This window comes from Lethenteron reissneri, chromosome 37 (genome assembly GCF_015708825.2).
Source record: "Lethenteron reissneri isolate LAM-NWPU_2019-01 chromosome 37, ASM1570882v1, whole genome shotgun sequence".
NCBI lineage: Eukaryota > Metazoa > Chordata > Hyperoartia > Petromyzontiformes > Petromyzontidae > Lethenteron > Lethenteron reissneri.
Window position 1 is genome coordinate 3,650,429 of NC_083815.1, and position 15,373 is coordinate 3,665,801.

The following is a 15,373-nucleotide window of genomic DNA, read 5'->3' on the forward strand; positions in this document are numbered from 1 at the left end:
TAATATTACACACTGCGTAGGCGTTCCTGTCGACCTTTTTGTACATGTCTTCCGCATTAAAATAAAAGTCTGGCCCTGGTTAATGATAGCTGGGCACGTAATTATTCCCCTCCCTCCCTCCCAATGATGTGGTGACTTATCACGATTCAAGGGTGATAATTCAGTTCAACAAATGGATTCCGTTTTGTTTTTACAATTTTATTTGTAGTAATTTAAAAAAAAAATCTCGTTTGTGCAGGTTTGTTAGCTTAAATTGTTGAATAGCAACATTGGCATGTCATTTGCATATGGTTTGTGTAAATCGTGTTAAAAATGTCACTTCTCACATGCGTGTATTGTGAGTGTAAGAATAGATTTTTATAAATAAATTGTTTGACTTTTAAATCCCTTATGATAACACTGATAATTACGTGTCAGTGCATATGTGTGAAATGTTACAGCAGATATTTTCTTTTAATCCATCACGGATATGGACGTTCAGAGTTTTTTTCTTTTTTACATGGACCACCTGACTGACTGTGGGGTTGTCTCTTGTTTTCTGAAGCTTGAAGAATTGACAGTGAAACATGAAGCCCGCGATGTGGAGTTTAGTGAACTGCAGAACGCGGTCGACATCCTCAACAAGACACTAGAAGCCACCAAGGACAAGGTATCGTGTTCTCGGTATCGTAATCATCGGCCATGGTCAATCCACTGCAGTTCTTCCCGAAGCTGCCACCATCTCCCAATATTCCACAATGTAACGATACACCCAGCACCTGCACAGGAGCTCAATCTTCTTTTGTGTGGATGTCCTCTCGGATGCGTTCGTTTCCAAAAAATGGGTTTCGATTGTATTGTTGCGGTCATGTTGTGGGATGGAGAAATTTCCATTTGCTTTGCTCGCAGCTAGCACTGTAACCCCGCCTTGTGTTATAATTATCCTGGATGATCTCGCAGAGCTACTTCTGAAGTGCTTTTTTAAATATTAGTACCTGGAGCACAACCTTTATATTCCCTGTAATGAGTGTTCAAAATCAAATCAGGATTAAAAAAATTGTCATAACTGGAAAGTAAGATACCAACATTTTATATTCTAGTTTTTCAAGTATGGCATGTGTTTTATCTACTGGTGTTAGAGATAAACCCATTAACCTCTTTTATGTAACAAGCTGGTTAAAACACGAGTTTTTGTGCAGCAGGTGACGTGAATATTTCTAAAACCTTAGTGTCAATTGCTCAGTGCTCTGACATAGCATTAGCCTCCTGAGTCACCCATCCACAAACGTGACGTCATATTTGATTGCATTGCTGCTCAAGGAACATTTATTAAAATTTTCTTAGGACCGAACACACTGTCTGTCATGAATAATTATCAATAATGTATAGAGGATATTAGGCTACGCATGAATTAATGAGATAATATCTATGGGACCCTTTTTTAACACCTGTGTTATTGCCGTAAAGGGTAAAGCCTATTTTTTTTTCATCATCATGACAACGCATTAGTAGCGCATCAGGATGGTGCAGTGGCAACACTCGTGCCTTGCGACAAGCAATCACCTGGGTTCAATTCCTGGCTCAGGCACCTTTGTGGATTTTGTATTTCCCCCCCCCCCCCCTGTTTTTCATGGGTGTCTTAGGGGTTCTCCACTTTCTTCCTATAGTTAACATCCTAAAATGTAATAGGTGCTGTGCCAAAACACATCCCAATGCAGGACCCTCCTGAAAAAGACACTCATTGTGGCTTTAGTGGTAATATTATTGCCACGAGAAATGGTGCAGCTTTGGTCAGACACCTCAGAGAAATCTTGAACCATTACCTTAAGTTTATTTCCATTCATACCATGTGAAAAAATGTGTAACCTCAGTGGGTAAACCATTATGGCCTTGGTTTTACCATGACAGTGTAATCGGGTTTTGAAAGCACGGTGGATTTGGTGACATTTACTTTACACGACAGTATTTACTTTGAGAGAACATAAAGGCTCACTCATTCAACTGGTTTTACTAGCTTCATGTTGTTTCTGAGCAATGTAAAAATAGTATTAGATATAGATTTTTAAGCTATTATGAGCCTTGATCAATCCACTGCTGGATGAAGGCCTTTGCAAGTGATTGTCATCTGTCGTCATCCTGTGATGAAATCATCGGCCTCGAACCTGCCCACAAGATTATTAAATCGCTTCATCTCTGCAGTGGACATCCTCTCAGATGGTTTATCTCCTTTACCTAACATTCTGTCAACATTTTCTCCAATGTGTCCCATGGCTGCCACTCTTATTCCTCTTGGTGTGTCTTGCTCAAGCCCACTTTTTTTACATTGAAAGAGGAACTGTTAAAAGTGCTATTAAATATAGGACATGGCAAGTGCGTGGATGTTTGTCATGTGTGGCGTCATGGGTAGTGCAGTGTGCTACAAACCAAGCTTACCTGAGTTAGATTTTTAGCTATGGCTAACATCAGTGGCTATTAATTTAACTATATCTGAGCCTTCTCTAGGTTCGCTCAACCACGAATGAGTACCTGGTGTGGCGCTGACCAACCCGTGTGGCGCCGCACCGACCTTCACCGGTGCTCGCTCACACAACACTTGCCCCGGCAGTCTGTGTCGAACCTTAACAGAGGACACCTTTATCTTTTCTTGTAGGCACGGCAGCACGAGGCCACCGCCGCGTCACTGCGGCAGGAGCTGGACCAGGCCGCGGAGGACGTGGAGCGACTGCAGTCCAGTCACGCGGAGGAGCGCGGGCGGCTCATTGCCGGCCTGCAGGAGCGTGAGCGACAGCTTGACGCGCTGCAGGAAAGCCTCTCTGAGCAGCAGCTGGAAGGGCTCCGCACGCGGGACAGCCTCGCCGAGCGCGAGCGCGAGATCGAGGGACTGCGCGAGGATTTCGCGTTGCGGGAACGCGAGGTCGACGCCCTCAAGGAGGCCCTGGTCACTCTCGACAGGGAGGCGGCCGCGACGAGGGACAGCCTCGCGGAGCACGAGAGGATCGCACTGTCGACTCGCGAGAGCGTTGCCGGGCTCAACGCCAACCTCGGGAGTCTGCGGGTTGCCCTAGCGCAGAAGGAGGAGGAGGCCAAGCAGCTCCGCAGCGATTGCAGCGCGGGGGAGCAAGAGCTGAGGACCCTGAGAGAGGTCGTCGGACAGACCGAGGACAAAAATCGCTCGCTCGCCGAGACCGTAGCGCAGAAGGACGAGTTGATCAAAGGCTTGAAGGGGAATATCACAGGCACGCAAGAAGAGTTTCATCTACTCAGGGAAGCTGTTGCGGATAAAGAAAGAGAAAACAAGCTGCTGATAAAGAACTTGGAAGAGAAAGCAGCAGAGTTAAACTCCATTACCGACAGCCTTAAGCATTCAAAGGAGGATTTAGTGTTTCTGAAAAGTGTTGCGGCAGAAAAGGAGGAAGAATTGAATTCTCTACATAAGGCTTTCTCTGACAGAGACCAGGAGAGTGCGTCTGTTAATGAAAGGCTAACTGATATTCTCAAACAAGTGGACTGCCTGCAGCAAAGCCTCACAGATAAAGAAGCATTTATAGGGACCGCTAGAGAAAGTTTTGAGCGTGAAACAGGCTTGTTAAAGTCGCAAGTTCTAGAGGCTGAACAACAAATCGCTGCTCTCCAAGAAAGCAATAGGGTTAAAGACATAGAAAACACCAAACTCACGGAGGCGTTGTTTGAAAAACAACAGGAAACAGTTTCATTAGCGGACAGTAATTCACAAAAGGCTCAAGAGATTTCTCAACTTCACGAAGCTGTGAAGGGCAGGGAAAAAGAACTTGAATCGGTAAAGGAACACTTGGCCGAGAGAGAGCAAGAGGCGAGCTTACTAAAAGTAGCCGTGCATGAGAGCACACAAAGGACAGAGGGACTGAGTGTAGAATTATCAAACAGAACCAGCGAGGTTAGCCAGCTGCAGGAGTCGACGGCAGAAAAGGAGCATCGAATAAATGATCTGAGTGAATCCGTCGAAGAGAAGGAAAAGCAGATCATAGCTCTCCGTGAGAACGTGACCAAAATCGAGCGGCTCGTCGCTGCCAGGGATCAGGACTTGCGGGATTTCGAAGGAAGGTTTGCAGAGGCCGAGGCTGAGAAGGCCTCAGTGGAAGGAAGCAAGGAGGAGAAGTGCAGGGAAAACGGCCTGCTGAAGAAAAGTCTCGCCTCAAAGGAGCAGGAGTCACTCTTGATTTCAGAGACTTTGAGGGAAAGGGAACAAGAGCTTGAAGCTCTCAGAGGACACTTCACCGAGAAGGAGCAAGAGGAGCGAGTGCTGAGAGGATCCATAGAGGCGACATTGCAGAGGGTTGAGTCACTGACAGCAGAATTAGCAAATAAGGATGGGGAGTTAAGCACTCTGAGGCATGACATCACTGACAAAGACCAGCAAATAAGCTGTCTTCGGGAAGAGAAAGAAAGGGTAGAAGCATCTCTCTCGGAAAAGGTGAAGGAGATTAACCTGTTAAACGAGGCAGCGCTTCACACAGAGCAGGAGCTGCGTCAGCTGCAGGAGAGGTTTGGCGAGGCTGAGAGAGAAACTTCTTCACTCAGAGACGGCAAAGCTCAAAAGGAGCAGGAGAACGCCCTGATCAAGCAGAATTTTGCCGCGAAAGAAGCGGAGCTAAACTCCGTGCAGGAGACGCTGAGGCAGAGGGAGCAAGAGCTGCTTTCGTCAAACGAGAGCTTACAGCTGCAGCTGCAGGAGAGCGACGAGTTGAGAGGGCACTTTGCAGAAAAAAACAAGGAACTGAAGCTAATTAGGCAGACCCTTGAGGAGAAGCAGAGCCTCATTGCCTCGCTGACGGAGCAAGGTGACGAGAGAGATCAGGATATTCGGGCATTGAAGGAAGACGTCGCCGACAAAGACGACCGCGTCAAACAGCTGACACGGTCGCTTGCGGACGAAGAGCAAAAGTGCGTCTCCCTTGAAGAAATCGCCTCGAAAAGAGATCGAGAAATCGGTTTGCTGACGGACAAGTGTGCTGCTGTGGAGAGAGAAGCACAGTCACTAAAGGATAGGTTTGCAGAAGCTGATGAAAAGATCGCTGAGCTCATAAAGAGCAAGTCAAAGAAAGATAAAGAAAACACTGAACTGCAAGATACCTTAGCTGCCAAATACAGTTTTATTGGCTCTCTTGAAGAGAGCTTGAGAAGCAAAGAACATCAAATCACGTCCCTGGAACAAAATTTTCTCGAGAGGACACAGGAGCTAGAACAGCTGAAGAAAAACTTTGCGGAGAAAGAGCACCAATTGAGCACCGTCACCCAGACTCTCGAGCAGAGCAACGAGACCGTGCGGACCCATTTTGCCGAGCAGGAGCAGCAGATTTACTCTCTGCAGGAGTGCGTCTCGGAAAAAGAGCGTGGGCTAGAGGCTCTTAGGACAGCGCTCGAGGAAAGGGCGAGGCAGAGCGACCTGCTTGGTGCCAGCGTCGCGGAAAGAGAGACCGAGATAAAATCGCTTAAGGAAAGTTTAGCGAAGCAAGAAAAGGAGCTCCAATCGGTGAAAAAGAGTTTTGGGAAAGCCAAGAGGGAGGCTCATTCACTGAAGGAGAGCAAGGCGAGCAAGGAAAAGGAAAACAACCTGTTGAGAGAGACTTTATCCAAAAGAGAAAAGGAGGTTGCACTACTGAGGGACAGCGATTTGCAAAAAGACAAAGAAATTTGCTCTCTCGGTGAAGCACTAAAGGGAAGCGACAAAGAAATTGAATCAGCAAAGGAACACTTGGCTGAGAGAGAGCAAGAGGTGCGGTTACTAAAGGAAGCCGTGCAGGAGAGCACACACAGGGTAGAGGCTCTGACTGCAGAATTATCACACAGAACCGCCACAGTCGGCCAGCTACAGGAATCGACAGCAGAAAAGGAGCGTCAGATAATTTCTCTGAGGGAATCCGTCGAAGAGAAGGTAAAGCAGATCACAGCCCTCTGTGAGAGCGTGACCGAAACAGAGCGGCTCATCGCTGCCAGGGATCAGGACTTGCGGGATTTACAAGGAAGGCTTGCCGAGGCCGAGGCTGAGAAGGCCTCTGTGGAAGGAAGCAAGGAGGAAACGTGCAGGGAAAACGGCCTGCTAAAGGAAAGTGTTGCTTCGAAGGAGCAGGAAATCTGTTCTCTCAGAGAAACCCTTGCAGGCAAAGAGCAGGCAGTTTTTTTGCTCCATGAAAGTTGTGGAGAGACGCAGAAGCAGCTGTCAACTGTGAGAGAGCATTTGGTTGAGAAGGAGCAGATTTTGGTATCACTAAGGCAGTTGCTGGATCACACCAACGAATCACTGAGCTCTGAGTGCGCAAAGAAGGCTGAGATCAATAACCACCTACAAGAGACTGCTGGCATCCGGGAGAAAGAAATCGAATTGCTGAACCAAACTCTTGCAGCAAGAGAGCGTGACCTATCTTCTCTAAAGGAGGCGCTCGTGAAGAAAGACGAAGATATTAAATTGCTTAGTGAGAACATAACAGAGAAAGAGGCACAACTTATTGAATTGACTGAAAAGATTAAATTGAAGGACAGCGAATATAGCACCCTGCAGCAATCTTTATCGGATAAAGAGAGAGACATTCTTCTTCTCGGAGAGAGTCTCTCAGAAGCACAAACGCAGAGCGGTTTGTTGACGGAAGCCACCACAAAAGCGGAGCAAGAGATCCGTTCTCTGCAAACAAGCGTTTCCGAAGAGAGGGGCAAGCTGTCTGAGCAGGAGCGTGAAAACAGGTACCTCAAGGAGATCGTTGAAACCAAAGAGAAACAAGTCGCTGCATTGTCAAACAGCATGGCGTCCGAGGTGGGCCAGAAAGATGATGCGCTCGAGAGCCTGCGTGTGGAAATGGAGAGGCAGAGTGCCGTGCACAGGAACCGCCTGGAAGAGCAGGAGATGCAGATTGCCGCCCTCAAAGAACAGCTGTCCAATGCCGTGCTGAAACTGCAAGAGGATGCATCGCTGCACTTGCAGCAGGTCGACGCAGTACAGGTGCAGTTGAAGGAGAGGATTGCGGAAAATGAAAACCTCGATGTCCTCCTCAAAGAGAAGGAGTCTCTGTATGAGGCCGAGGTGAATGATTGGAAGGACAAGTACAACGGCCTTTTGGGCCAGAACAACGATGGCGCAAAAGCATACAACGACCTTTCCCTGCAGGTCAATGAGTACCGTCGCCTTGTTGAGGAGGGACAAAAGGAGGTAGCGGACAAAGTGCGGCTGGTGGCCGACCTGGAGAAGAAGCTGGAGGAAACGAGCGGTGAGCTGGGAGTTGCTCGGGGTCAGTTGACGGCACAGGCGACGCTCTCTGCAGAAGAGAATCAGCTGTTGAAGGCCCAGATGGCTGAGTACCTCGAGTCCCTGACCCGTACAGAGGGTGAGCTCAATGACCTGAGGTCTCGCGAAGCAAGCGAGATGCAAAAATTTCAACATTCGCTCCAGGAAAAGGAACAGGCATTTCTGTCGCTGCAGGACAAGTTTGCGTCGCAGGCTGACGGAATGGAGGCTTTGAAGGAGGCAGTAAGAGCCAAGGAAGCAGAGTGCGCTGATGTACAGTCTTTGCAAGACAACGTCGAGGCGTTGGGTAAAGAGGTTGACCTTCTGCAAATGGAACTGCAAGAAAGGGGAGAGCACATCAAAGAGCAAACGTCCTATCTTCAGCAAAAGGACAAGGATTTGTCTGATCTGCAAATGAGGTACGACAGTCAGGGCGAGCACCTGGACGCTATGAAATCACAGTTGAAGCACATCGGGCAGCGCTGTGAAGAACTCACGGAAAACGTGAAGTTGAAAGATGAGGTCCTCCAAGGCTTGCAGACGCAAATCATTGCTCAAAGCCAAGAGATGGAAGCTCTCAAGAGCGGCAGTGAAGATGTGCAAAAACACCAGCTGGCCCTGCAGAGCTTGCAGCAGCTTTACGACGGACGGTGTTCAGAGCTGGAGGGCCTGAGGAAGTGGGTCGAGCAAGAGGTCCAAGACAGACAGTCTCGCGAAGCCCACTACCAGCAAGCCCTGCAGCAGAAGGAGGACGAGCTGCAGAGGTTGGTGCTAGCAGCCCAGACCGGCGATCTGCTCACGGAGCGTCTGAGCAGCTTGGAAAACGAGCTGCGCGCAAAGGACGGCAAAGTGCAAGAGATCCAGCGGGAGATGGAGGGCCTCCAGCAGAGGCTCGCTGAGGCTCAGGAGCAGTTCAAGAGGAGCGAAGAAATGATCCGCAGCCAGGAGCTGCTGGTGACTGAGAAGCAGGGCAAGGCGGAGGAGCTCACGCTGGCACTGAGGGAGCAAGGCGAGCAGCTGAGCCATTTGCAAAGTAATCTGGATGATAAGGAGGTCGAGAGGGGGCTGCTTGAAAAGTCGCTTTCTGACAAGTCGGCAGAGTTGAATGAAATTACGCAGAGTCTATCGGACAAGCTTGTGGCGCTGGAAGAGGAGAAGTTCGTTTTGACTAATCGCGTCAAACAGCTGGATGAGGCCCTGAGTGGGGCGCAGCAGGAGAAGCTGGAAGCCAGCCAGGCTGCCCCGCCTTCACCAGGCAGAGAACATTTCTCGACAGAGCCGCAGGAGCTCCAACGGAAGACAAATGGAGTAAATTTTACTGCTCAAGATAGGGATAATCTTCATGCAGAATTGTTAAAAAAAGAGCAGATAATAAAGCATCTCACTGAACAACTCAACGCTGGTGAAAGAATTCCCAAAGTAGATGTAGATGCTGGACATATTACTGATATCCTTCCTATTATAGAGGAAGATGGATCTCGCGTGAGCAGCCAACTGCCAGCCTCGCAAAAGCAAGAGCAGCAAGAAGATGCAGTGGAAATACCACAAAGTGCGACATCTGCTCTGCAACAGGACGGGAGTGAGCTAACATCTCAGGTGCAGATTCTTGCCAAGGAAAACAAGGAATTAAGCACAAGACTGGAGATACTTGCGCAGGAGAAAGAGATTCTTTGCCAAGAACTGCAAGGTCAGATTAGTCTGTTACTAAAGGAGAAAGAAGACCTCCTGTTGAATCCAAATGCCATGGCAAAATCCATGCAGCCACCAAGCAGTGAGGTAGAACCCAGACCAACTGGACACACAGAAGAGGACAAAGAGCATTTGCACAATCAAGTGGAAAGGTTGATGGCTGATAAACAGGGCCTGCTGTCTAAAATTGAGTCACTGTCCAAAGACAAAGAGCAAATGAAAAAGAAGCTCCAAGCTGCACTTGTGATTAGGAAAGACTTGATGAAGAAGGTTGCAGAGCTAGAAAAAGCAGGTTCCCATGCAAAGGAGGAGGGTCACAAAGAGGGGCAAAACATACAGCTTCAAGAGGAAACATCCAAGCTGGCAGCCCAGCTTGCCGAAGCGCAGCAGCTCCTCGGTGAGAGGGAGCACCAGCTTGAGGACCTCAGATTGCAACTCGAAAACAAGGAGGCCAATGTAAACTCGCTCAAAGAAACGCTCGCAGCCAAGGACTTGTTGATTGAAGAACTGCAAGTAAGAGTGCAGCAGCCTGATGATGAGGGCATACCCAAGGCGGACGTGGTCTTGGAAACAAATGTTTCGGACGTAACCCAAGCCTTAGTGGAGAAGGAATCGAAATTTTCAGAATTGATGTCTGTCCCCGAGTCCAGTGAAATATCCTTTAAGCAAGAAAAATGCCAACTGCAGCTGGAGCTGGATAAGATCCGTGCTGTGAGCAACAGCAGCATGGAGGCTGCAGTGATCGATGTGCAGATGGAGGAAGTTGAGGAGCTGCCCGGTGCCGTCACACTCGCTAATGCCACGTCACTCTCTGAGCTTCTGGCAGTCCTGCTGGGGACACAGCAGGAGAATAAGCAACTGCAGCGAAAGCTTGACGAGGCTCTGCTGTCGCGCAAGGAGACCATTCGCAAAGGTCAAGAGAAAGACAAGCACCACCGCGAGCAGCTGAGGCAGCAGAAGGAGGAACACGGCGAGCTGTCGCAGAGGGCCATCGTGCAGGCCCAGGAGCTGGACGAGCAGAACGTGAAGATTTTAGAGTTTGAGACCCAGCTAGAAGAGAAGCAGGAGACTATCTGGAGGCTGCGCTGCGAGCTGCAGGGACACGATGCTCGGTTTGCGGAGTTGCAAGCCTCCGTGGAACGCTCCAACGAGAATCACCAAGCTGAAGTGCTCGAACTGCAAGCTCTGGTGGCGGACAATCAGAATGACATGCAGACACTGGAGAATAAGTTGAGAAACAAAGATTCTGACACGGAGGACGCTTTTCGCAGATTAGAGGATGAACATCAAGCTCAGATAACGTTCTTCCAAAGGCAGCTGGATGAGAAGCAGGTTGTCTTCGAGGAATTTCAGAGCAGGCTGCAGAGTAAAGAAAATCTGGTTGCCGAATTGAGGAGCCATTTGGAAAGGTTAGAGAATGACCTTGACCAATTTAATAGCGAAAAGGCCAAACTTTTGGCCGAATTGCATGAAGCTCAGGAAGAGCTTAGATTGAAGGAAGATGTGAAAATGGCTTTGGAAGAAGCCTTGCGAGATCTGGAGTCAAGGCGCCAACAAGAGGCAGAAGGACTCCGCGAGCAGTGGCAATGTGCTGCAGCCGAGAACGAAAGCCTCAAGCTAGCACTCGAGCAGGTCAGTAAAGAGAAGACTGTGGAAGAGCCAGAGAAGAGTGATGGACATCATGATATGGGGAAGCCTCCCCAGACAGAAACGCCTATTCAAGATCATCAGGTGGAAAGCATTAATGTAGAAAGTGAGCAGAAGCTCATGACAAGTGCACCAATGCCGTCAGAAGTCGAAGATGGAAAACCAAGAACTGACGGAACATCCGTAGAATATGACTTGCAGGAGCTTTCACTTTTGAAATCTGAAATGGAAATGCTGAGGGTCACGATGGCTGAAAAAGTCACAGAAATCGAGCACCTTTCCCAACAGATCGTGGAGCAGAGCCAACATGTTGACACGCTCATGGCTACGCTTCTGGAAAGAGACTCGGCTCTGGACGCCCTGGAGATCCAGCTCAGGAAAGAGCAGCAGCAGCACGAGGAGGTCGTGTCGAGGCTACGAGTGGAGGCCCAGGAGGTGCAGCAAAAAACGGTATCAGAGGAAAGCCCCGATGGGGACGCCAAGGGCAAAGATATGCTCAATCGGAAACTCCAGGCTGCCCTTATCTCGAGAAAAGAAGTCATACGGGAAAACAGCGTCCTGAAAACAAGCAACGCGACACTTTCCGAGGAAAAATCCGACTTGCTCAACAAGGTTTTGTCCCTCGAAGGAAAATTGGTTGACATGAAACAGGAGCTTGAGACTCTGTCTGTGAAACTCGTGTCGGCGCAAGATGACAAAGCTAAAGAGGAAAAGGGCAACATGCTAAATTTGGAGCGCAAGCTCGCCGAACTAACGAAAGCCAATGAGGGTCTCGTTACAAAGGTTGGCGTTCTCCAGGGAGATAAGCAAAAGTTGATAGCGGAAGTGGATCGCATCCTTGAGGAAAACCAGAACCTGGAGGCCTCCTGTGAAAGCCTAAAAATGATGATGGACGCTGTAACACGAGAGAAGGACGGTGTAGTGAGGGAGAAAGAAGAACTGGGGAAAGTGTTGGAGGACGTGAAACAAACTCAGGTGACCGAGGATTCTGAATGGCAGGCAAAACACCAAGAGCTGCGCGAGGAATACGAGACCCTGCTGCAGTCATACGAGAATGTGAGCGGGCAGATGGAGCGGATGAAGCACCTTGTGGAGAGCGTCCGGCAGGAGAAGCAGGAGGTCCTGTCCCGGCTGAGCGCATCTGAGACCGAAAAGCAGGGCCTGCTGAAGCAGGTTGAGGAGGCCCAGGGGGAGGGTGAGAAGCTGAAGGAGAAGATGCGAAAGTTTGCCAAGACGAAGCAGCAGAAGATTCATGAGCTGGAGGAAGAGGTGGAGAGGCTGGCTCTAGAGCTCCAAGGCATTCTTACCGATAGAGACAAGAATGCCTATAAATTCAGTATCGAAGCCGAGGTCACGGAGAGAGATGGGCTGCACGGTCGGTTTGATGAGGAAAATCGTGCCCTGCGGGAAGCCCAAGAAAAATTGCGACTTGAAGTCGGTGAAAAGGAACAAGAGACGGAGTCATTGAAACAGGAATTGTGTGAGCTCAAGCAGAAAATGGACGAGCTCAGTGGAGAATGGGGAAGGGAGCATGTGTCGTTAGAGAGACGCGTGGATGTCGAAACTCTGCAAGCAGAAATTGAAGGACTTAATTTGCGTGTGCAGGACCTAAGCACAGAACTGGCACAGAAGGATGGTCAGCTTCAGGCGGTGCTGACTGAGAAGGCTGCACTGATTGAGAAGGTGGAGGAAGTCTCAGGACCCAGAGTAGAAGAGAGCAGGCAGGTGTCCTTCGCCGACTTGCTGCAGGATGACTACGGCAAGGAAGGGGAGAAAGAGCCAGTCATTCTTGCCGAGAAGGTGCAAATCCTTGAGGATGATAAAAAGATATTGGAAGAAGAACTAGAAGGGGTGCAGGAGGCATTTGGTAAAATAAAAAATGTGAAAGAGGCATTGGAAATGGAACTTGTTAACAGCAATCGGAGGATCCACGAAGTGTCAGAGACACTGCAGAGACTGCAAAGTGAATTGGAGAAACGCGAAGCTGATTTGGCCGAAATGGTACGTAAAAACGAGGAGCTTGAACAGGAGAAAGGAGACCTGGAGGAAAGCTTAATGAACCAGATGGCAGAGCTCAATGGGACGATCGCAAACTACCAAGAGGACATTGATTCGTACAACGAAAGAATAACGGAGCTGGAGAACGAGGCGCAGGGCTTCCAGGCGATGTTGCGTGAGGCAGAGGAGGAAAAGGAGCAGGTGGTTCGCGAGCGGCAGCAGACGCAGACGCGAGTGGCGCGGGAATTTGAAGAGCGGTTGCGTACGGTGGAGCGCGGGAGTGAGGGTACACGGGGACGGGCCAAGGAGCTGCAAGAGCTGCTCCGGGAGAAGCAGCAGGAACTGAGCCAGTTCCAGCGAGACTGCATCAAGTACCAGCAGAGGATCACTGGCCTAGAGAAAACGGTGAAAGCTCTGGAAGTTGTACGCAACGACGTTCAGAATGAGCTCAGTGCGGCGAGATTCAGACTGAGCGGCGCGGCAGAGGAGAAGGCTAGGCTTGAAGCCGAGCTCTCGGAGTGCAAAATTAATATTGACGACACGCAGAGCGAGGTCGCCCGCGTCCTGGCGGAGAACGACAGAATCAAGGAAGAGATGCAAAAGCAGGAGGAACAGCTCAAAACCCAGCTCAAACGGAGAGAAGAAGAAGTCGAACGCAAGCTCGCAGCCGAAAGGGAGAAGCAGCGAAAAGATCTCCAGAACTTGCACGAGCAGATGGAAATGGTAAGACGGGAGAAGCTCCGGTTTGAGGCAGACACGCTTGACCTGCAGGCGACGGTGAACATCAAGGACCTGGAGAACAGGCAGCTGCAGAGTAGCGTGAACGAGAGCCTGGCGCGCCTCGCGGCATTCACACGCAGCATGACGTCACTGCAGGACGACCGAGACCGCGTGCTCGAAGAGACTAAGAAGTGGGAGAACCGCTTCCAGGAGTCCATCGAGCAGAAGGAGAAGGAGGTGCTGCTCAAGGAGGACCTGTGTCAGAAGCTCCAAGATGAGGCAAAGAATCTCCGCATCCAGGTGGAGGAGCTTGGCATAAGATCGTCAAGGCTCGAGCAAATGAACAGCGAGGTCGAATCGAGCTACCAGAAGGTCATGGCAGAGCACGAACAGGAGAAGGACGATTGGACCTCGGCCAATAACGCTCTGACCGAAAGGCTCAATGAAGTGACCAGGTTGTTCGCACAGGCCGAAGAAGAACTGAAGCAGCTTAAGGACAGTAACGACAATCTTGCCGAAATAAGTGCAAATGCGAAGAAAACCATGGATGAACTGAGGGCATCACAGGAACTGCTGCAAGAGGACGTTCATCGAAAGGAAAAGGAGCTGCAGAGGCTGATGCTCGCCTGCGATGAATTACAGACGGACGTGCAGAACCAAAGGCAACTCACGGAGCAGCTGGAAGGAGTCATCGCGAGCAAAGAGGAGGCGATCTCAAGGCTCTTGGTGACGAAGGAGAGCGAGGTGTCTGAAATTCTGTCCGACGCCCGGCAGGGTCACGAGCAGGAATTGCGGCATCAAGCGGAGAAATTGGAAGCCGCTAATGAACAAAATCTGAAGGCCGAGAGAGAACTGCAAAAGATGGCAGACCGTCTGACGAGCATGGAGGCTAAAGTGAAAAAGGCCTACGAAGACAAGGACAGCTTTCAGAAAAAGCTTGAAGCATTTACCAAATCGATGGCTTCGCTGCAGGCCGACCGCGACAACGTGGTCTCCGAGTACAAGTCCCTGGAGGCGCTCCACCTGACCAAGATGAGCGAGAAGGACCAGCTAATCCAGGAGGCGGCCTCCGAGGCCAACGGCCTGCAGCAGGAGATCAGGGACCTTCTGGCGCAGGCCGACGATCTCAATGCAGAGAATGCGCGTCTAAGCGCGCAGCTTGCCCGCTACCGCGAAGACCTGGACCAGGTACTGACCCTGAAGGACTCCCAGCGCAAGCAGCTGCTTAAGAAGCAGCTGGACAAGATCCGCACACTTGAGAACGAAAAGGCTGACGTGGAGAGGGAAGTGTCTCGGCTGCACAAGGTCATGGGCGAGAGGGAGGAAACTATCGCATCGCTTCGGGGTGATGGCGAGCAGCTGTCAGCAAAGGTGGAGGACCTTGAGACGGAGGTCGCCGGCCTGATCGGTGAGAAAGAGCAGCTCTTGAGAGACGACCGACTTGGTGAGTTGCAGCAGAAGTTGGACTCTGTTACAGCAGAGTGCCGGCGGCTGGGGGAGGAGCTCGCTGCTAGTGAAGGCAAGGTACAACGAGCCGAAGGCAAGCTCGTTGAAGCCCAACAGGAGGCCGACAGAAAGCTGAAGGAAGTCGAGGCCAGCTACAACAAGGTGAGATACGAGTGTTCAAAGTGATGTTTAAAAAAAATTTATAAATTCTTCACAGGCTATGCTGTATTCTTTGTGATGGACACATGTGGGCTGAAGCTGACGAGGATTACTTATAAATATAAAGCTAATATTTTAGGTCAGTCAATCATGGCTTAAGTATACAGACATGGTTAATGAGAATAAAATGAGTCGGGATACAAAAATAGATGCAGTTAAATAATGAAAAAAGGTCGATGTTTCACTTAAATGTAAACCAGTGTTATTAGGTGGAATATAACTCGACATTCAATGTTTCGTATAATATGACTAATATTTGATACTTGTTTAATGGAAACATGTACGTAATATGGCACCAAGTACATTACATGTTGACAAGACAGCTATTTATAAATAACCTTCCGTTTCAGACATAATTAACTTGTGTTATCCCATTGCACAGTGGCGAGATGTTAACTACCTTGCCTGGTATTCAGGCGGTTG

General features: G+C 49.6%; 1 protein-coding gene across 1 annotated transcript in view; it reads left to right on the forward strand.

Annotated features, from left to right (window-relative positions):
- GOLGB1 (golgin B1) overlaps positions 1–15,373 on the forward strand; it is a 51,674-nt gene that overhangs the window by 25,228 nt on the left and 11,073 nt on the right. The window contains exons 16-17 of the mRNA XM_061566503.1: positions 545–649; positions 2,630–14,893. Coding sequence (XP_061422487.1) covers positions 545–649; positions 2,630–14,893 — 12,369 coding nt within the window. The remainder of the gene's footprint in view (positions 1–544; positions 650–2,629; positions 14,894–15,373) is intronic.